At 36.8% G+C, this 22730-nt stretch overlaps 1 protein-coding gene across 3 annotated transcripts in view; it reads right to left on the bottom strand.

Annotated features, from left to right (window-relative positions):
- Positions 1-22645, bottom strand: part of OFD1 (OFD1 centriole and centriolar satellite protein) — a 29341-nt gene extending 6696 nt beyond the window's left edge. The window contains exons 1-18 of one of the 3 annotated variants that reach the window (XM_079307359.1): positions 22507-22645; positions 22276-22377; positions 20314-20514; positions 19483-19551; positions 19370-19397; positions 18480-18587; positions 17636-17772; positions 15629-15802; positions 13631-13737; positions 12644-12763; positions 10262-10335; positions 9519-9610; positions 9187-9376; positions 8411-8541; positions 7919-8030; positions 5849-6442; positions 3514-3646; positions 641-741 (exon numbers count right to left, since the gene is read on the bottom strand). In XM_079307359.1, coding sequence (XP_079163485.1) covers positions 641-741; positions 3514-3646; positions 5849-6442; positions 7919-8030; positions 8411-8541; positions 9187-9376; positions 9519-9610; positions 10262-10335; positions 12644-12763; positions 13631-13737; positions 15629-15802; positions 17636-17772; positions 18480-18587; positions 19370-19397; positions 19483-19551; positions 20314-20514; positions 22276-22371 — 2467 coding nt within the window. In that variant the 5' untranslated portion in view covers positions 22372-22377; positions 22507-22645. The other 2 variants (XM_079307360.1, XM_079307361.1) reach the window with 2 other exon arrangements.
- Positions 22646-22730: the final 85 nt, after the last annotated feature.

Below are 22730 nucleotides of genomic sequence, written 5' to 3'. Positions count from 1 at the left end.
TTCAGGTTTCAGTAACTGAACCACATGTTCCAAAACTTCTCAGAGATGCTGATTAATGACAGCATAATTGCAAGAGTTCTTCCTACATTTACACACAACCTAAAGCAACTTCTAATTCACACAACTATTTAAGCCTCAGTTACTGAAGGAAAAAACAAGAGTTCATGCAATAGCTACAGAAAATGATCTTTAGACTTATAACCTGGTTCTAATTTATGCAGTAAATATAAAAAAAAAATCTCCATTTATTTCATATACTAATACACTTTTGTTTAAAGAAAAGTTCTACACAATTTTAAAACATTCCTAAGGAACCATCAGACCTACAGCATTAATCAGAACAAGGTTATAAGATTTCTCAACAAATTTATGTTACTGATTTCAGAACCAACTCAATTTAATGTCTGCTTATTACTACATACACTTATCTAAAGATGCAAGAATGAAGAAAATTAATCCCTCATCGTCTGAGTCATTTGGTTTCCCTAATTCCAAAATCAGTCAGAAATTTTTCTCTTCATCTACAGTCTTTAAACTATTACTTCCTATAAGTGTCCTATAACTATAACTTCCCATTATTGTCCTGTAACTGTTAAGCCCTAAGATACTAAACAACTGTCTGAAATGCACTAAAACTTACCTTCAAGAGTATAAGTAGGTTCTTCAAGATCCTCATACCTTAGTTTCTCTGATTTGTGGGTATCACTGAGATTTTGTTTATCTGTTTGTTGACTCTGAAATCTAAAAAAAAAAAAAAAAAAAAGGAAGAATATAAATAAATTAATAAATATAAATGCTGAACTTTTAAGCATACAGCAATCTAAAATTCAATCCCATGCTAAGCAACAGACTAAACCAAACTTAAAATCCTTAAACTCAAATTTAGAGTGTTTAAATCCAGTTCTCTAACTTACCAAAAGTCCACTTCATCCCCCCTTAGCCTTTCCCCAAGGTCTTGATGTGACATATAATTATTACATTAAAACAAAAGGAGCAAGAAAAAAACATCAAAAAGGAGAAATACAATGAATTGTGACAGTCAACTGAAATTAAGAAATTTGCCTTTTTGAGCTCTGTGTTACAGTTTAATTCATATTTTGATGTCATCTTAACAGACGTGTTTGAAACGTATTAGGATTAAATGTCTGGCAAAACAGAGATGCAGGGGTGAAATTCTGGATTCTTTCAAAATGGGGTTAGTGCCCTCATTCTAAATCCCTGTTTATCTCATCAGAGAGATAATGTGAAAGAACAATGTCTCCCACGTGACCCAGCTACTAAACTCTGACCAGAGTCAGAACAGCAAAAGGAGTGCAGGTCACTAATGAAATTCAGCATCAGCACTTCATAAAGGAGCTTACTTCACACCAGCTGGTGCTCTTCATCACAGCCTGTTTGTGCTTACAATTTCTAAGGAATACAGATCTTCCATGGGGCAAAAGTGGAGAACAGACAATACAAAACATACTCCCAACAATGAGATTTGTTCATAAACAAAAAGCGAATCTGGGCACAGACAAATAAATCTGCACTGCCAGAAGGATAGTTCAGTGATGTCAGTGGGGAAAAATATCCTGGAAATTAAATAGGACAGAGTAAATGAAATCTCAAGTTTTTGGAAATCTGTTTTGTGTTTTGAGTTTTTTCTTCAAAGAAATGGTTAAGTACTAAATAATTCTTAAGGGTGCAAAGTTCAAGGACATGTATGAAACTTCCTTCAATACTGAGTCCTGCAACACTGCCAGGAAGAGAACCCACTGCCTCAGTAAAGACCCTCAACAGGTTTCTGCAGGCCTAAACAAACAAAAAATTAGGTAATAATCTGCCTTATCACTCCAGTTTTCCTGTCTGTGTTTACTGGCTTCCTTCATACCACTCATACCTTGGAATATAAATAAACAAGGAGCTCCTGTAGTCATAGAAGCAATTGTTCTTTGCCACTGACTGAGGTCTGACTTCTAATGGCTTGTCACGGATGTCACAGCATCATATTCGCTTTTCTTTCCTTTCCAAAGAAGTTCCCACTGCCACTTAAAATGTACAGGTCATAAACTAATCCCACAATACACATCAGTGATGTAGCATTTGCCTAATAATAAGAGTAAATAACTGGAAAAGCCCACACAAGCATTTCTCAAATATTTCGTGTAACACAAAACAGTCCAAAGCACATTAAATTAGAAAATACACAACAAAAGAATGTTTTTCTTTTAAGAAAGTCTTGGGAAAGCAGCAAGTTCAAGACAATTATTGGGACCTTATACCCTTGCTTTGTCATAAGAAACCCAAGAAAGCAACAACAAACTATAGCTGCCTTCCCAGGTCTGTCCTCTGCAACACAATTTGCTCATATGTTCACTCCTCAAGCACGATGGAGTCTACAAAATCCTACAAAGAATTACAGTCCCTCACAGGATTAGAGCACTTTCCCCTATCACCTTAACATGGAGGTTAACATTCAACCTTCACTTTTTAAGGTCTGTCAGAGAAGTACAAGAAATCTGAGACATACAACAGAAAATGTGAATGGGTAGGGAAAGGAGACACAGCCTCAAGGGAATGCTTAAAGGAAACTGACCTCACAGTCCCTAAATATCCCAACAGCTCATTTTGAAGACAAATAACATAAAGGCTCTCCCAAAATTCTCAGCAGATAAGAGACCCTCTCTGCATTAAATGTATGTTGAGGCCTGGATAATAACGAAATAAGAAATCCTACAAATGCCTGCTGGAGCTGCCCCAGCACAGGCTGCCTTTCTGCCATCAAATCAGGAATGATGGCTGGCAGGTTAAGACAATTCAGTTGTCTCTTTTTGGGAAAAAAATATCAAAAGTTAAATCCTAGAGCTGCTTCTGAAGAAACATATTCAGGATTCTTAGTTTTGAAGAGTGGAAGCAACACGGGCCATTAAGAACAGAAGAACTCCAGACATGGAAATAGGACATATAGAGATGAAAGAAAAGTCATTTTAATGCAGTCTAACTTGGTTAAGTTATTAATTTACCTTAAAAAGATCTTAGAAAAAACAACAAGAAAAGGGAAGAGTTGTGCTACCCTTCCCATTCCCACAAGGAGACTGAACTACTTTGAAAACAGGCACATGAACAAGCTCTTCAAGAGAGAGAAAAGAAGTAATAAATTTAACATTACAGCTTGTTAATGAATGAAATGAGAATGTACAATTGCCTTGATTTAAATTCTCAAACAGGAAGCAGAAATTCAAATGCATCAATTAGCAAAAGCTCATCAGTCAGGTCACAGATGTGAAAAATAGAGACACAATAAAGAGACATGGCTTTGCCCAGAGCAAGTCAAAGTGTTTGGTTTTTTTTATAACTAGGTTCCACTTGGTGAATGATATTTAAAACAGAAATCCTTATTCATCTTTAGAAAATCTTTTACTTACAAAATCAATGGCTTGCTTGATTTGCAAAAGCAGCTATCACTTGAGCAATTAGATAAGTGTTTCTTTAAAAAGCAGATTTAAAATGTTGCTTTGCAAACAATGTTACCTGATTTTCTGGCCGTGACTGGATGGTGAGGAAGGAACAGATTCAGAAGATGAAAGTGAATATGGCTTTGAAATAGGAGAAAGAACCCGGTCAACACTCCGCTGTGAAGAGGTGAGGGATGAGCTCTTGATGTCTGCAGAATAAAAATCCCACAATTCATATTAGTTATTAGTCCTACTGTTTCTCAGACAAGGCTGGTTGTACAACACATGCATTATTGGTTCACTGTGCATGGACTTAAGAAGGAAAATAGTGAAACAGCATGAGCTAATTTTAAGGAAAAGAAAAAACTGCATAATCCTTCCACTTGCAGATTATGCAGTAAAACAGCTGTTGGATCTGCCAACTCTAAGTATTTTAGAGGAGGACACACTTGTTCCTTTCACTCTCCAGAGACAGGTGCTGACAACTGAGCTGCACTTAACCTCACTTAAAGGAAAAACAAATCTGACTCACATGTATCTTGACTGGTATTTCCAAGAGCACCAAAAAGCTCCACAGAAGCCTCCATAACAACTTACGAGTTTTCTAGCAAAATCATACCTGGTGCTTCAGCCATCTCTAGCAGAAAAGAACAATATATATACAGCAGTATAAATTCACTCCTCAGAAAACTCATGAGAGCAAAGTGACATCTCAGTGGGGAAGCAATCCCAGTGGAAGGTGACAAATCCACTAACAGCACAGTTAGCACTGAAGCTAACCTTAATATCCTATCACCCAGCTGCAGCCTGGTTTCCTCCACTCCATTTCTGTAACTCCTGGATCAGGTAATAATTCAATTCTTACCTCTCTCCAGAACCAGTCAGTTTTGTGCATTAAAGCAAAGAACAGATCCAATGGAAAAAAAAGAGATCTGCCATCCTGTAACTAGCTTCTGAAGAGTACAAAGACAGGAAGGATGGATTGTTCAGGTGATACACACAACTATAGTTTTAACATTTCCTAACTTTTCAACAAAACCTTAGTATTATGAAAGATTTTGTCTGTGTGCAGTACTAAATAGTCTGTGTTACTTTATACAGAAGCTGACAGAGAGAACTTTCAACATGAAAGATTGCTTTGGAAGTTCAAGTCTCAAAGATGTTTTTAGTAACAGAGTATGGTGCTCTACATGCAGAAACACAGGGTCAGTCCCAATCCATCAGTGTTTGTAACCTGTTTTAATAGTGCCCATTACCAAGCAAAACTAAACTAAAATTGAAAAAGAAGAATATTCATATCTTGCTTCTGGCAACACCCACCTAGACCTTTCTCCAAGCACTTTTTTGGATCCTCCTGACAGAGAAGTTTTATTCCTGTGTCTATACTTGTTCCCAAAGAAGCAATAAATTACATAGCTTACTAATAGTATGAAAAAGTATTTAATTTTATTTCCTTTCAACATCACGGGATTCTGGGGCCTGTGAGCAGTAATCAACTGATCCCTTTTCACCTTTTTCACATTGCTTATTGTTTTCCAGATTTCCCACAGCACATCTCAGCCATTTTCTTCCAAACTAAGTTGCCCTTGTATTTAACCTTCTTTCATGGAGAAACTGATCATTATCTTTCTTTTTTTTTTTTTTACTGTCTCTTTTTTTCATCCCATTAAATCCCCTTAGTGTCAGGGTAAAAAAAATTGCATCACTCAAGAAGCAGATATATTGCAGATTTGAAACAACAGATCTTTAAAAATTTTTTTAATTGCTTGCGTTTCTGAGTACCATCCTTAAAAAAAAAAAAAAAAAAAAAAAAAGACTAATCAATTATTAGAAACTGTGATATTAACAGCAAATCAAAATTTTTCAAATACTAAATCCTTCCTCCTTAAAATTGCTCAAGAGTATTTTATAAATATGTCACAGCAAAAAGAACAAACAAAAGGAAACCTGGACCTTTCAGACTGGAAAGCTCAATTTAAGAGAAGCCAAAGACATCTTCTGCCACACACTTGTAACTACAACAGTTAAATAAAAGGTTAGAAATATAGGAGGGTTAAGAAAACTACCACTGATGTTGCAATGTAGTTATACTTAATAGCAAGTTTTGAATTGAACTGTGTATCTTAGGGTTGCACCTGTAGGGATTTATACAGTACAGTCTTCTCTGGAAAGCTCCCTGGAGCACATTTAACTTCCCTCAACACATTTCTCCAGTCCACGTTTCCAGGAAGAAGCAGCTCTCCAAGCAGCTGGTACATTCTGTCTCCTGCAAAGCCACATCTCCTAATTTCTCCTGCTTCTTAGCAATTAACAAGTGAACAACTAACACCAATAAATCTTTGTGTTCCCAGAGCACAAGAGGAACAGTAAGCAAAACCCATTAGTGCACCCCATCAGCAATTGTGACTCACCATCTGGAATTCTCTTGTTGCTGAGGTGTCTCTTCGGTTTGGAAATGGGAGTAGAAGAAAGGCGCCTTGGAGACGCTCCTCTGTGCGGCGGCGTTACGGGAGTTTGCAAGATATCAGCCTGCCCAGCCCTTTTCATGTGTTCCTCACCTCTTGGACTGCCCAGAGGGGAATGTTGGGAGCTGGGATTATCCTCTAGCAGTTCCTGCTGGGTAGTCAAAGGGTGTCTACTAAGAGGACACTGCAGAACGAAAGTGGGCTGCATCTTCCTTGGCGTTCTGCTTGCAGCTGCGTTCAGCATGGCTCTGTGCTGGTAACTCCTGTAGGCTTCATCCAGGTACTCAGCCTCCTTCTCCAGCTCCTTGACCCTGGCGCGGGCCTGCGCGATGCACTCGAGGTCAGGGTCGGGGGAGGCGCTGCGCGGCCGCTGGCAGCAGGGGGGCGCTGGCGCGGCGCTGAGCGCTCCCAGCAGCGCTGGCCGGGGGAAGGCGCTGCCCACGGACACGTCGGGGGGCACCAGCCGCTCGCCCAGGAGCTCCAGCACGGAGCGCTCCACCAGCGACGGCTTCGGGTTCCGATACACCTCGTGCTCCAGCGCTAAGGGCAGCGAGAGACAGTGAGACACTAACGAGAGACAGATCCTACAGCAAAGCAAAAACAGCAAAACATGGCACTGAAGTTCCCATTTCATCAAAATTATTCTACTATGGAATTGGCTTACATTTTGAGAATTTAATGGTTTAATTGAAATTGACTTAAATGTATCTTCAATGCAGCTCCAAAGCTGAAAATTACCACTGCTATTTTTTAAATATATAATTCGACCATATAAAACCACCATTATGTATGTATTCTACAATGTTATTTTAAAAATTATGTTTAAGTAAACAAATAAACATGAAAGCATTACCACTTTGAACATGCTATATCTAATCATGCTAACTATCATAACTAATCATAACTAAGGAACACATGGTATGCCATGTTCTAAGTCCTAACTTTTCTTTATTTAAATAAAAAAAATAATTTTGGAGAAAAACAACACAGCATATAGAAAATGTTTTGTTGTTTATTTTTTTTAATTTTTCATTAAAAGTACTCCAAAATGATCAGTTAAATTGAGTTTTGGGGCCGTCTGCTTCCGTTCACTTGCATGCTTCAACAAGCCCAAAAGATCAAACTATAGAATTGTATCTTTCAGCAAATTTACCACCTTGTTTTTATTCTACATAAATGGTTCTTCAATGATTTCATTAACTCTGATGTAAAATAAAAGTTCCTACAGTACTTTCAGTCATTGAATTAAAATATATATTTTCTATTTTAATAGAATAAATTTCCAATTCCAAGTGGTACTGATACATGTACCATAAACATACATATCAGTCTAGTGAATAGTATAAATCATAAAATATTGCATATTCTGAACTATGAGGCAAAACATGCTGTATGTAATGTATAATCATTGCAGAACTGAATTCCATATTTTTACATTAAATACACATACCAACCCTTTTATTTATAATACTTGATATTAGCATTTTGACAGGCATCTTTAAAAGCACATTTCTTGAGAGACTGAATTGCTTTATGTAAGTTCTGTTTCTAACTCCCATACGAGATAAGCTAAGCCTATATTAGGCAAAAGTTATTAGACTTGACTAAATCTGTGTAGGAGTCAGACTTAAGTTTCTGAGGTACAAAATAAAGTTTCAAATTGATTATTTTTATTATGAACATTCAAGAATCAAAACACATTAAAACACAAGTTGCCTGCTGGAAAATGCTGCTTATGTTACCAGCAAACATAAATGTCCTTATACTGAGGAAAAACAGACAAGAAAAATACACAAATGCTCAGGAAGAGTATTTTCCTTCCTCTTATAGGTTTGTTTTCTGCAAGGAGGTTGCAATGAGTCTCCTTTTTAAACTGGCTTTAAGTAGATTTTGATTTTAAACTTTAAAATCTACTCCCTGGTGAAGTGTTAGTTCTACACAACTGCAGTTTTTCAAGCTTTTGAAACTTCTTACACTTTTCCATCATAAAGGACTGATCTGGTCTAAGATACAAACCTGCCTGTGTTTGTTTCACTTGCAGTTTCAGTTCTTCAACCTGCATATTTAACTTCCTGACAGTAGCTTCAGAGTCTAACAGCTGGGCCTTTAACTGGGCACAACGCTCAATCTATAGGAAATCAAGAGAAAAACACAAACCAGAGTAATTCAACCAAAAAGAATAATCTCAACTGCCTGAACTTGGTTTCTAAATGTTTTCAGGTCCAGTCAGACCATATACACATAGTATCCTACTGAAACTCAGCACTGACAATTTGGTGACTCAGTAAGACTTAGTTGATTATGTAGGGCTGGTTTTACTTTTTGGTAGTTTTTTTAGTGATATTTTAGTGATGTTTTGTTTTCTTTTGAGTTGTTTACATAAAAATAGATACAGTACAAACAATCCTTGTAACTGCATGCCAAATGGCCTGCACAGGCAGATGGGTAATTGTGAAAGAGATGACAGGAAGAACATAAGATTCAAATCATTTAGAAATAATAATTTACCTCACTTTGTAGCTGTTTTTCCAACATCTGCTTATGACTTTCAAATTCATCCAGCACCAGCTTCTTAGAATGCTCCACTCTCCTCAGCTCCACTTGGCAGGCCAAGAACTCTGCTGAGGGCTGGGACAGCTCTACCCCAAAAGGGAAACACAGGACACTCAGACAAAGAATAACAAAGTGTGCACTTTTCTACATTATACCCCATGAACATGTAAAGCTGATTTGATTTTAGGAACACAACAAGACTTTGTCTACCCGGGGATATTTTTTTTCTTTCCTTTTACAAAGGACCAAAAGCTTTGTTGGTGTAGTCCTTTGAGAACTAGACCCAAACTGTCCTACACTGGAATAGAAATACATATCCTCACCTGCAACTGCACATACATCTCTACTCTCCTGTAATCTGAAATGCACATTAAAAATATTTTGTATTTATTACTGTAGTCAGGCAAACAAATAATAACATGGTGTTCTTTTGCCATTATTAACCCTACTAATGCTATGGTTAGAAATATTGCACTGGTTTTTTCAGAGGGTGAAAGGGATATCCTTCCATATTACAGTTACTAGTTAATTCAGGATTTCTCCCATACAGACATATAAAAGAAAATAAACTTATGCCAAGAACTGCTCAATTATACACAACCACTAGCTTGGGCTTCATGCAAACTACTAGCAAATATAATACAAAGAAAGCATTTTAATGAAAATTTACTTCTAAACAAATACTTGTAGAGAAACATAAACAAGAAAATAACTAAATCATTCACACTGACTGTCTCGAAGATGCTGGTTCTCACTCCGAGTCTCATCCAACTGTTGCCTAAGTAGTTTATTCTGCACTTGGAGCTCCAATTTTTCCTCCTTTAGTAAAGGATAGTCTGATACCTCTTTCAGTTTTTCTGTCAACAACTGATTCTGTTTATTTACCAACAGAACCTGGGCCTTCACTGACTCCAAATCCAGCTGCAGATAAAGAACAGTTTAGAAGCTTATGAACTGTTGTACTTCTTAATTATTTTTATTTCACATTTTCTTTTTTATTTCTAACATACCTCAACTGCACCGATTAGAATACTGGCTTCTTTAAATTCATATTTACAATTACCTCAAGCTCTTTGGTACGTGACACAGCTTGCTTGAGTTCCTCCTTTTTTGAATTAACAGCAATGGCTTCTTCTTGCAAAAGCATAGCTTTCTCTGCAGGGAGGATTACAAATGCTGAATTAAAATTAGTAGAGTATTACAGTAAAAAACAGTATCAGCAGAAAACAGTTCTAAGCTGCTAAGCCCAAAATTCAATTTAAGACATAAAAATGACTGAATGTCATACACACGCCTTCAAAATTAAGTAAATCATGCTGTATATACAAAAGTATACATATGCATATACACATTTAGAATTAAGTAAATCAAATTCATATGCCTGTGATACATCATTTCTTACACATCCCAAACTTAAAAGTCTAACCCTGTAATCTGTTCCTGCTCTCTTCCGCAAGCTCCAATTAAACATCTTTGCACAATAAATGTGGAAACTGGCAACTGTGCCAGGGTACAGCACCAGAGTTCAGTTAAAGCCTGAATGAGCCAGCAGGACTTGTGAGGGAAACACGACTCTGAAAAACCAGGAATACTCTGCAGCCTCTGTGCAAAGCAGCAGTTCATAATTGCCAATGCATTCTGAACAGCAGAGAGTTGCTGAACTGTCACTGTTCTCTGTTCTGATGGCTCTTCTGTCCCTTACACCACTGAACACTAGGACTGTTCAGTAACAGTGGGGGTTTGGCATATGACAGTAAAAGCTCTAGAGATAGACAGGTACTTCATCAATTTCAGACAGATGGTTACCTTTATTTTTCTTCTCATCTTCAGTAACTTTATTGGTTCTGGCTATGTATTCTTCTTTTAATTCAAGCTGATATCTAGAAACAAAAATAATTATTTTATTAATATTTTATTTTAATTTTTATTTTATTTATTTTATTAATATTATTAAATATTATTCCCAAAGAATGTGTGTGCACATATGCACAGGCATTTGTATTAATTCCATTCTTTCCCAGACTAAACTATAATCACACAATTATTTACTGACAAAAAGTAACTATCATAGATCCACGAAAATGGTTGGAAAGGGCCCTGCAAATCATCTCATTCAACCACCTCATCCAAAAGCCAGACTATTAAAACCTCTACAGCAGGGCAGATGTGGCTCTTCTTAGCCAAGTCTTGAAAACCTCAAAGGACATTTATTCACCATCTCCCTGGATGATCTGTACCAGTGCTGCACTACCATCCCAGTAGATTTTTACTTTATGTCCAAGCCAAATGGACTATCCTGACAGACTTTACAAAGCCCTTTCCAGTTTCATCATGACTTTTCTGAACTGGGGAGCCCAAACCTGGGCATGGTATTCCCAGCACAGCCTTCCCCAGTACTTTTCAAGGGACACTAAGTTCCCTCAGTCTGATGGCCATGCTACTTCTAATCTTACCCATCATATTATTTTGCCTTATTTGTCAGAGCAGGCTGCTGGCTCATAATCAACCTGGCATTCACTGTAACTTATCCACCTCCTCATCAGAAATGCAGCTCCTCAGTCAACTCCTTTTCCCCATTTATACAACCTCATAGGGCTATTCTGCCCCGAGCACTGAGCTTTGCAGTTTTCCTTGTTAAAATTCCTAAGATTTGCACTGGCACAATTCCCAACCTTGTCAAAATCTGAACTGAAACTCTGCCATTCATTGTGGAAATGATTCCTCTTAATTAAGCCTCATGTTCAAAGCTGAAGATGCCCTGTGTCCATATCCAGATGAAGGTGCTGGACAATAAGGGCCCCAGAACTGGCCCCAGAGGCTCCCTGCACACCACCAGTCACCAGCCAGACACTGAGCACTGCCCAGGTACACCACTATTCTAGCCCAACAGTTATCCAACAGGGCCACTGCACTGAACTGGAATTTACAGGAGCTAAGAAAGCTCAGCATTCTACATGACTGGGATGTAATTATAAATGGTTTCAGATATAGCCAAATCCATCCTCCTGCATTTCTGCAAATGGTCAGATCCTTCTCACAAATATGGCATTTAATGTTTACTGAAAAAATAAAAAATATTTATTTGCTAGTAAGCATCACTACTTCTGTATAATAAACAGTAGTTCTTTAATACTTTTCATCAATGATTTGGGACAAAAGGACATGGATCTTGTCTTTCTGAGCACCTAAAGCATGCCTTAAAATTTTTTGTATGTTGATAAAATAAGCCAAGGCAGCAGATTATCCTTAAAATGCTTTGCTTCTGCTCATGTACTGAAAGGACTTTGCAATCACTGTTTGTAACTAGCTGTAAGGTGAGTCAAGTAGTTGCATTTCACTGTTCTCTAACAAAACTATCAAATGCTGAGGGATTATTTTCACCAAAACCTATTATCAACATCTTTGCTCTTTAATTTAAAGACCTAAAACCACAGATAATACTGCTCACTGGCTTGCAATTAAAAGTTGCTTTTATTGACTGATACATCAGTCAATAAAGCTTTAATTCAGTGAGGCTTTAACCACCTCACTGAGACAGGTTCATGACATGCCAAGAGCACTTTGTATCAAGGAGCCGTTCAAGTGACCACAGTACTACAAAGTACAATAGCAAAGTTAGGATACACCCACTGCAATACCCCAAAAGAAGTCACAGGTGACTGCCAATACCTTAAGACCAAGTTCAAACAGAAAGTAACCAATAAGAGGGAGATCTGTATCACAGAACAGGAAAGAAGTGAAGGTAAGAGCCAGTCTGTTTGTACAATGGACTGGTATGTCTCATCCCTTAAAAAACTTATAACTTCTCTTTAATGCTGATTTCTCCTTCATGACTGTTCTACATTCATAAAATGGTCAGTTCTTTTAACTGTGGTCAAAGGAAGTAACTAATACTGCTTCAGATCCTCTTGTTTAAATATACAAGCTAATGTCAAATCTCTTCTCAAGATATCGACACAGAATTTAAACTACAGCAATAAAATAACCTATAACCAAAAGAGAATTATTTTATATAGCAAACTTACTAGCAAATAGCTAAGCAGTAATGTAAAAGATTCAATCTGACTAAAAGAAAAACAGAAGTGCACATTTTCAAATTATTGCTTTGATTTTCAAAATAAATCCTATAGAATTTATTTTTCTTTTATAATAGGAAATATTTCCTATTAGAGACAAAAAAAAAATTACTTTAGGAGTTCTGTCTTCAACTTTTGGTCATATGTCTCCTCTATGTTCTTCACAGCAACCTCACGACGTCGAAGTGCATCTTCTATAGCTTTATTTTTCTCCTCCTGAACTTTCTGGGTGCTGAAATATCCAGAAATATACAAACAATAAAGTCAAAATTTTAGTCTGGGGGTTTGTTTCTTTTTCACAATAACATTTATAGACATAAAAGAGCAACCTGCTTGTTTGGAATACTGTAGCAATTTGAAATCGTCATCAGACACTGTCACTGTAGTTCATTAAGAACACTGAGATGTGACACAAACTAAATGGCCCCATTTAAAATGCAGTACCAATCAATTATGCAGCTATCCCGGGTTAACCCTGGCTCAGTTTCCCACACCAGAAACATTTCAGAAGAAAGAGTGCTGAGCATGCTATTCTACCAGCACCCTCTGCTGGGTTGATAAAAAATCCCAAGTTTTTATTTGCAGGATACTCATTTTGCTATGAAAAACAGATGACAACGTAACAACATTAAGTTGTATTGAAAGTTTGGCCAAAAATGGATTAGTTACCTTTTTTATTTAATTAAGAAAAAATGGATCTGTTTAAGGACAAATAATTTAAAAACAAAAAAAAAATCAACCCCAAAACATAGGACTAATGAGGCAAAATACTCATGTGCATATCTCATGAGTGTTAGGGTTACATACTGTGTTGTTTGGCGGTTGAGTTTTTTTAATTTATGCACTTGAAAGTAAACATTTGATTGACTGCAAAGCAATGCTGAACTATTTTGGTTGGATGAGGCAGATTAGAAAAAAACCAAAAACATCTTTTTGTATGGGGTACCCCTGCTAATAGAGACAGTATGCAATACTGTTTAAAATGTAAAACGTAACTTCTGGGATATATAATCTATTTCAACATCACAAAGCAGAAACATCTCGAGGCAAAGTTTGCAGAAGCATCATTTAGCACTGTACATATCCTTCAGTAACTTACATTTCAAATGCCTCCATCCTTTGCTTCAGTTCTGCTTCCCTGGTCCTTATGGCTTCAATATCTTTCAATAGACTTTGTCTCTGAGCATACACTTCCTTTGCTTCTATCTGAATCACAAAATATCATCCTTAGTTTTACTTCACTGTAAAACTTCATTTACTGTTTAACATACTCAAAATGATCTTCAGGGACTGACTGAACCTACTCCCATAAATACTATTTATGTAGTCATTATATGAAATAGCATCTGGAATCAATTTTAAGCATCTTTTTAAAATTCCCTTTCTACTATCACTCAGAGTAAAAATGTTTTAGATGGACACACTTCTGTGTACCCATAAACACCCTTCCTTTAAGAAATAGCACTGATTAAAACTCAAGTGAAAGGAAATTATTTTTAAAAAAATTGCAGAATAAACATATTCAAACAACCGTTTTTTTTTTAATAAACGAGTTTTGTATGTTCTTCACAAAAACATAGTTGAAGTAAGAAATAGCAAAATCCACCAGTAAAACATGACTTAAAACTGAAACTGAGTAAAGTAACAGCCTTTCAGATTTTGCAGTTTAATTTACGAAACTCATAAAAAATTGTAAGAGATTTTCCAAGTGATGAACATCTAACACCAAAACCCACATACCTTCTTATTAATAATAATGGGGTTTGTTGCCTTTAATCACAAAAGACATTATTTATATCAGAAGAAAAAAGGTCTAAGAAGAAATTATGGTTTTGCCATATGGACCCTTATATCAATTTTGAAAGCCATGTGCATTTGACAGAACTGACAGATTTAGCTGCTCCTCCTGGCACAAAAAAAGGAGCAGTTTCTCAAGCTGCATTTCCTAGACATAAAGTGAAGGGGTAAATGACCTGACATCTTTAATGTAAATACACCTGAACTCTGTTAAAAGAATCCCCAGGTAAATGAAATAAAGTTACCAGTGAGTGCAGAAGCTGACAAGAGAAATCAAATATTTATACACAATACTTGACAGATATGTTGATCTAGTCATTGGTAGAAGGGTCTTTTATTATTGAATTAATTTCATGCCCACAGAAGAAGAATGATAGCATTAACATATGTGTTTTCTTGTCAGCTACAAAGTACATAACCATGAAATAAATTCATGGCATGCTGATAAAATGTTTATTATTATAGTAATTTATATGGAGACCTGCACAACTGTTTTGTTAACCAATACCATATGTTCTCAGGGAATAAACCAAGACAAAGAAAATGATAAAACCACCACACCAAAGCAAAAATACAATCAGCATTTGTGGATGACTCTTATTTGGATGTGAATGTCTACTGCAGATAGCAGGGAGGTGGCAAAGCAAACAGGCAACACAAGAGCAAACAAACTATTCTTTCAAAAACTTAGAAGTATCAGCTTGAGATAGGAGTAAGCAGTTGAGAATTACACACAAATCACTGTGTGCTGTAGAAACAGTTACTACCCTGGCAAAACACCAAGAGTTAACAGCCCAGAGGAGTAACTCATCAACACAAATGTGTTCAAAAAAATGAAATTAGATGCTAGTTTACAGTAAAGATGGTGGTTATTCATAACATAAAATATATCAAAATAAACAGCATATCTGTACCATATTTCTTCTATTTAGGTTAAAGTCTTCCAAGCAGCTAAAAGAACTTAAAAGCATAACTAAAAGCTTTCTGTGAAAAAAACAAAACAAAACAACAGCGATCTGAATTCAGCAAAATTATTAAAAGAGACTTAGAAGTATTTATTATATTTAGATCCCAGCTTGCAGAACCATTCCTTTTCCAGCCATCCCTACTTGGGTGTTTAACCATATTCATTCTTGCAGTTTTAAATGCATTCCCCTATTTATAAGAATAAATGTGAATTCTAAGTTTTCCCTAACAACCCAAGTAAGATCTGAAGGTAAATCTCCCAAAAATAAAATAACAGTCTAACCAATTCACTGAATCATTTTGCAATAGATTAGGAAAATACTTGGAACTTTACCTCTTGTTGCTTTTGAAGCCTCTCAATAGCATTCTTTTCACGAGAAATTAAGGCTTCAGACTTTGCTTGATGTGTCTTCTCTAACTCATGGCGCAGCTCGGAGATTTCCTTCTGGGTCTGCACTTTCTCCTCCATTTTAATCTTTGCTATTTCAACTTCTTTAAAATGTTTAAGCTTTTAAATAAAGGAGGAAGGGAGGGTTAAATAGGGCCATCTTCAAATCAGAAAAGGCAATTCCTCCTAAGACAATTCAAAATTTCACCTTGAAATTCTTGTTAGGAAATGATACATTTGTAGTAATCTATTACTGTGATGGAAGTATGTTAGCAGCATACACTATCTGCACGTCTCACATAGTTCTCATCTGTTTAACTGGCATCCCAAAGCAGATCTTGCACAAAACTATCAGCTTTAGACAAGAGCAGAACAGAAACCTATGAAGAACAAATGCACTGCAGGAGTAATACTCTGCTTTGAATTAAGGAATGGCCATGGTGTTCTATTCCTCCTCTGGCATTTGTCCCTTTCCCAAAGAATCACTTTTGACTAGTAATTCAAGAATTGGCAGAAACAGACCCACATTCTGAACTGCTAAGAAACCACAGAAATTCACCTAGACATAAAAAGAAGTGCCAGAAATGTAAAAAAATGCAGAACACATAACTTTATCTAAAGATAAAAAGATAAAGAGAAATCCCAATTCACTGACTTCTAAGCACAACTGGAAAAAAATAAATGCACACAAACAGGAAAGCACAAATTTGCAACTGCACAGAAGAATCATTGGGAACATGACTCCATGATTTGTGTGTGAAGGACAATATATATGAGAACAAATGGGATTATGAAGAATTACAATAATTACTTTGGAAGAAAATGGAAAACAAGCATACAAGACAAAAAATGTGAAGAAAAACTGAGCAAAGAAATCAGAAGAGAATGACAGAAAAATTGTGAGAAAAGATTGAAGAGTGGTAAAAGCACAGTAGGAATGTCTGATCAAGGAATTCAAGTCTGTGGGCATAAATTTTGTAAAAAATTAAAAAAATAGTGAGAGTACAGCGTCACTTGTATATATATACAAATTTCATTAGGAATGTCTTACAGTAATTCACATCATGTTGCTAAGGAATTCGTGTAAAGCTAATTGAAATTAGAAGAGATTTACACCCATCTTAACCCATGGGTTAAGACTCCCACCTCCCTTGTTACAACTGGTTTGCTTAAACTGATACAAACTTAACAACACACAAATTAACGTGTTTTACATACTAAAAAACAGTTGGGGAATAAAGACTAAGTGAAGAATGAAGGTAAAAGAGAGGTTTAACTCTCTATCTTTCTACTTGTCAGGCTAAATAAATGAGGATTACACTGAGTGCCTTTAAAAGTGTGTGGAAGAATTCTAATTATTAGATTATCATTTCTGTATCCCAATGAACAAAAATTAAAGAAAAATATATTGAAGTGAAATATAGTTGATTTATTTTTTCTATCCAAATAAACTGATGATCTTGACAGAAATTTATGGAAAAGAAAATAGATGTATTTGAATGAAATGCAGTATATTCCCTCTGCTCCATTTTTCAGACAGAAGGATTATCAAAGGATTATGTGACAACATTTTAAGCTTATTTCCAAAATTATGGAAAATTCCCTAGAAGAGTTATCTTCAACTACAGAAAGAAAACCCACAGAAATTATTCATAATACTGTCTCTTATGACTTTAGAGTTTCTGTGCAATGCTTTGAAATAGAATGCAAATTCTCATCAGTATCAAAAACTAATTATTTGTCAAGCTACACAACAGCAACTCCCACCTCTCAGCTGCTATGGATCATTTTGTTATCAAATTAACAATAGATACTGGATTAATTTAGCCTTTTGCTCCTGTTGTAACTAAGTATTAGATCGTTTTTTCAATTTACCCTGAGTATTAGAAGTTTGCAATATGTAAAGTCAAAACTAACAACTGTCTCCCTCAAATTCATAAACCAGAGTTATACCTTTTGATGCATTTCTTCTTGAAGCTGCTTCTCTATTTCTTTTCTATATTCATTAAGTTTTACTTCTAAAGATTCATATTTCTGATGTTGAGGATAGGAGTCTGCAAACTGTTCATCAATCAGTTGAAGCTTCTCAGCTACAATAAAGCAACACATCCATCATAATTTAAAAGCACTTGCTGCAGTTACCTTACCAAAGACTGCAGGAACCTCTCTCTGCAGGACATTCCTCAGCTTATGCAAGCAGCACTATCCTAGAAAGATTTGTGTGGCACATAAGCAGAGGCAGTATTGAAATGCCATCTATCTGCTTTATATATTCATATAAGCATATACCTAGAAGGAGGTACTTGGCTGTTTAGCCACTATTTGTGGTATTACATAGTCATTCGTCCTCTTCCATGGGTGGACAAGAATTTCCCTTTGTATGCAACTTTTAGCTTTTTTTGTATTAATATATTAATAACAGCATGCATATTACACGTTCAAGAACTCTCAATGTATGCCTAACTTGCTCACAGAAAGAGGGCACACATTTACAATTCTGTTCTCTAGAACATATTTTGGCACAGAACATTTATAGTCCATTTGTCATAGATCTTAGATAAATGCCTAAGAAAACACACAAGTGATTTAAAAAAAAAAATCCTATCCTGATCTTGCCTTATTTTAAGAAAATTTAGAAATTCCATGTTCTAGTGACAGACATGACCTTTACTCATTACCACTTCAGGCTGCATTTGAGTAAGTAACAAAGTAACACCATTCATACAATATATACAAAGCTATATTATACATCAGTATGAAAACATCTGGGAGACTTGCTTGCACAGGTTACACTCACCAAGAGACTCTCTGTAAGAAGGCACTGAGGTGGTCTGAGTTTCTGTGTTGTGAGTTTCCCTGTTTAGATGATGTTCTGTAAGTCCAATTAAAATTTGCATAAGGAAACCTAGCAAGAGCAAATAATTAGTTAGTTCTGATTTCACACCAAAACAGAATTTGAGCCTGCATTTAACAAAGCAATTTACAATGTACAAAAAAACCTATTTGATTTACAAAAAGAACAAATATTTTAGCAAAAATTAATACTAGTAAACAATTATGGTTCTATTACAAGTATAATACAGTCCACATCTGTCAGCAAAAGCTGTCCTTACACAACTTTTTGTTCCATCCATGTCTCTTGACACCCAAGGTCAGTTAAGAGTGAAGATTATTAGTACTTAACTATGAGGCCTTCAGGCAACATGGGTTTTTGAAGATTAAGCTCCTTTAGGTTATACAGTATACCTAGGTTTCATCATGCAAATATAAGAATTATTTCTTATAGAATACAATGGAAAGTGAGTTAAATCCATAACTAGCTTTTGAAGTATATTCTGCAAGCTAACACAGTGTGACAGACAACCCAAAACTTGAGTTTTCCAAACTTAGTATGAAAAGCCTCCAAAGAGCATTATATTTAATACCTGATTACAGATTTTCTTATATTTCTAATGTACAAGTAATTTATTTTGTCAGTGAACGTCAACAGTTAATCCACACTACAAATATGAGTTGGATAATCCTGAAATATACCATTCACCATCCTGTGTACTCCAAGTTTCAAAATCTGACTAAATCCATATTACCAACACACACTCAAGAAATCCGATTTTTTACTGCTCACATCTTAATAAAAATGAAGCTAACACAATTATCCTTGTCTGCATCACATGCAGACATTTTTACCTTTATTCTCCTTCTGAGTTCCTGAAGTCTGTAAGAAAGAAAAGAAGTCTTAGCCAGTCTATTTTCATCACCACTGTAATTTAAACTTATTTTCAAAATAAAAATAACTTTACCAGTGATTTGTAAAGACTGGATTTTGGATTGATCCTCATTAATTGAAGAAGATCTTGCACAGTCCACAGCTTTGGAGAAAAGAAAGATCAGTTGGAAAAGGTTAACTAATTTAAAATAATTTTGAGTATACAAATGGCACTATATCAATGTAAATGTTTTCCACATGTGAAAGTTCTATTTACTCCCTGTAAAATCATTTTTAGAGGCCTGCTGTTCTCATTTACTTATCTTCACTATTTCAGACATGCAGCAGCCAGCATGTAGCTTCATCATCAGCTCAGCTGTGAAAAGAGAGTTTTGTTCTCTCCCCACCATCAACACATGCTTGCTACTTTTCTTGTCTGTTTTCTTGATGTATCATCCAAATCAGATGAACTCAGTAACCCAAATGATGATTAACTACTCACCAGGGAAAAAAAATTAATTTTCAGTTAGAAACAACCTCACCCTATCACACTCTTACAGAGAAGGGAAGATAAGGACTGTCCTTTTGCAGCCACACTTTTTAGCTAGAACAGCTTGAACGGACCAGGAACCACATTTTCAGTGGAATTGAATGACCAAACACTTTCACCAGATTCAGTTCCCAAATGCTCTGCCACACAGATTGTGGCTGCACCTTTCCAGAACAGCATCATTAGCTTTTTGCCAGTTTCAAATATTCATGAAAATGATCCTGAATGATGGAATGTTTTGTGGAGATTATCAGAAGCTGTACTTATGCTTGTATTTTCTACCACCAAAAATTATTTTTTCAATTGTTAGAATATGACAATCCCCAGAGAACAAAGCTCCTAAACATCATGGAATAGGCAAAATACTGAACTTACCTTCTTCTTCTCTAATCCACTTTCTGGGAAGAAAACAGAAAGTGAATACTCATAGCCACATCTTTCGAGATGATCTGCCACCAAACTGTTGGAAGCAGTGATCAAAAGTGAACTGTCTTCACTTGGAACCATCTGTGGCTGAAGTTCTCCATTCAAAATTGGGTGCATTAATTCATGGATTAGCTGGTTTCGGAGCTGTGTCTGATACAGGAAAAAAAAAATTGTATTATCAGTTTACATGTGATTCAATGAGTGTTTTAAATTTTCAAAATCCACAGGGAGCCTCATTTTACTTGTACAACCTACAAACACAACAGGGCAGACTAACTTTTTCAAAGTTAGTGCACTATGAACATTCAGCCTTTTCTTCAATATTTTTGAGTGGTGGATACAGTGAACTCTGACTTACTCTCAAAATGTATCAAATTTAGGACTAATAAGAAGTTCCCAGACAAGAGCTCACATAAACCACTCTTGTACCCCCAGCTTCACTCCCACATCACTGCCTTCCTGTTTTCCTTCCCTTTGGCTCAAATAAAGCCCTCCTGATGTGGCTTCAATTTCAGGTGTTCAGGTGAACCCTCACTGATCCTCCTTTGAGTCTCCTATCAAGAAGCTGCTCATGCCATCACAAAAGTAGATGGCAAAACAAACAAAAAATTCCATGTCTTTAATATCAATTATTTTGTAGGGAAGCAAAAGAGTACTAACCAAAGAGACCTACAGGCACTAATAGTAATTAAATGGCATTTTAAAATTATTTATTTGCATTCTGTGAGTTACAATAGAGAAAAAAAGTAACCTAAAATCAGAAGATCTCCCTTTCATAAAAGGAAGAAATAATTATTTTCATTACAGTTACACAAATTGTTTACAGGAAAAGATCATAGCACAAATAGTGTTTTAAGCTTTCAGCAGCAGCTATGGTGGTGGTGTATTACCAAAAATGGGACAAAATAGTTACTGAAACTTAACAAAGCCAGATCATCAGACTTGCCTGATATTTTAAAAAATTACAGAACTACAGAATATTCTGAGTTGGAAAGGATCATTGAGTCCAATTCCCAAATACAACTGAAAAAAACTGTTTTCCTTATTAATTTCTGAGCTTGTCCAATTTCAGCCAACTTTTACCAGAGGTGATGTTGTCTCAGAAACAGCCAAGAACAGTGACCTCCTATATCTTGTGGAAAAGTGCAGATGGAAAGCACAGATGGAAAAAAAGTGCAGATGGAAATCCCCATCCATAATACAGAAAAGGAACACAGAAATAACTTTCTAGACAAGGAAAACAAAGCAAGAAAATGGACTTAAACAGAAAGTAATCTGGTAGAATATTAGTTAAGTCAAGCAAGAAATGGTTCAAGAATTGCAAGCTTGATATGGAAACCAGTAACCAGAAACAAATTGTCCTGAAGAGGAAATTCCTGGCTACAGGATTATCAATAATATTTTTGAAATACTGATCTTGAGTTTTTTCCTAAGATATTCCCCTGAATGAGCAGACAGGAACAAAACAGCTACAATAGTTTTAAGCCAGGATTGTAGTATTTTATAAGTATTATTCATATAACATGCTTACTTATCATAGGTAATAAACACACTCTGTAAGAGATCCTTCTCTATTTTATGTTCGAATTGTTCTTTCCCCTGCTTGACTTCTCTTTTCAAGCACGGACATTTTCAAAGACCTAATACAGGCTTTTAACCTGTGAAAAACACTCCGAGGCCAAGGCATAAAGAAAAGAAGAAGAATGAATGAAAGGGAGAACCTCCCATATAGGGAGGAAAAACCCAAACACAACACACCCCACACACATCTCCCCGGATAATAATTAGGTTGTGGCAAAAATAAGACTTTGTGGGGACAGTGAGACGCTTGTACTCGGCATGGCTTTCGGGGTCGCAATGGTGCAGCAGCACAGCGGATCACAGGCAGCACCTGCTGAAAACAAAGCACACCTTAAGTGTGTCCAGTACGCCTCGGCTCTTAAAAGTCTGATACAGCCTTTTCCGGAGCTCCTCTTGGGACAAGCTCTCCCTTTCAACCGAAGCCATCCTGACCTACAACACCGAAACAAAAAGGGGCATTACTGACTGGCAGGAGGAGCGGAACACAGAGCGAGAGCTCGGGCCGCCCCCGCCTCCCCTCAGGCCGCTCGGGCTCTGCCGGGGCAGCGTCCCGCTACCCACGGGAGAGCGCCGGGGCCGGGAGCGGGGCCGGGGCCGGGAGCGGGGCCCGGGACGGGGCCGGGAGCGGGGTCGGGCCGGGAGCGGGGCCCGGGACGGGAGCGGGGCCCTGGACCGGGTCCGTGCAGGGCAGGACACGGCCGGGCCGGGCCGGGCCGCTCTGGGCCGCGGCTGAGGCGTCACGGCGGCGCCGGATGGGGCGGGCGCGGCGCGGCGCTTCCGGAGGC

Source organism: Erithacus rubecula (genome assembly GCF_903797595.1).
Source record: "Erithacus rubecula genome assembly, chromosome: 1".
Classification (NCBI taxonomy): domain Eukaryota; kingdom Metazoa; phylum Chordata; class Aves; order Passeriformes; family Muscicapidae; genus Erithacus; species Erithacus rubecula.
The sequence above is the reverse complement of the archived record's forward strand: the minus strand, read 5'-3'. Positions and strand labels throughout refer to the sequence as shown.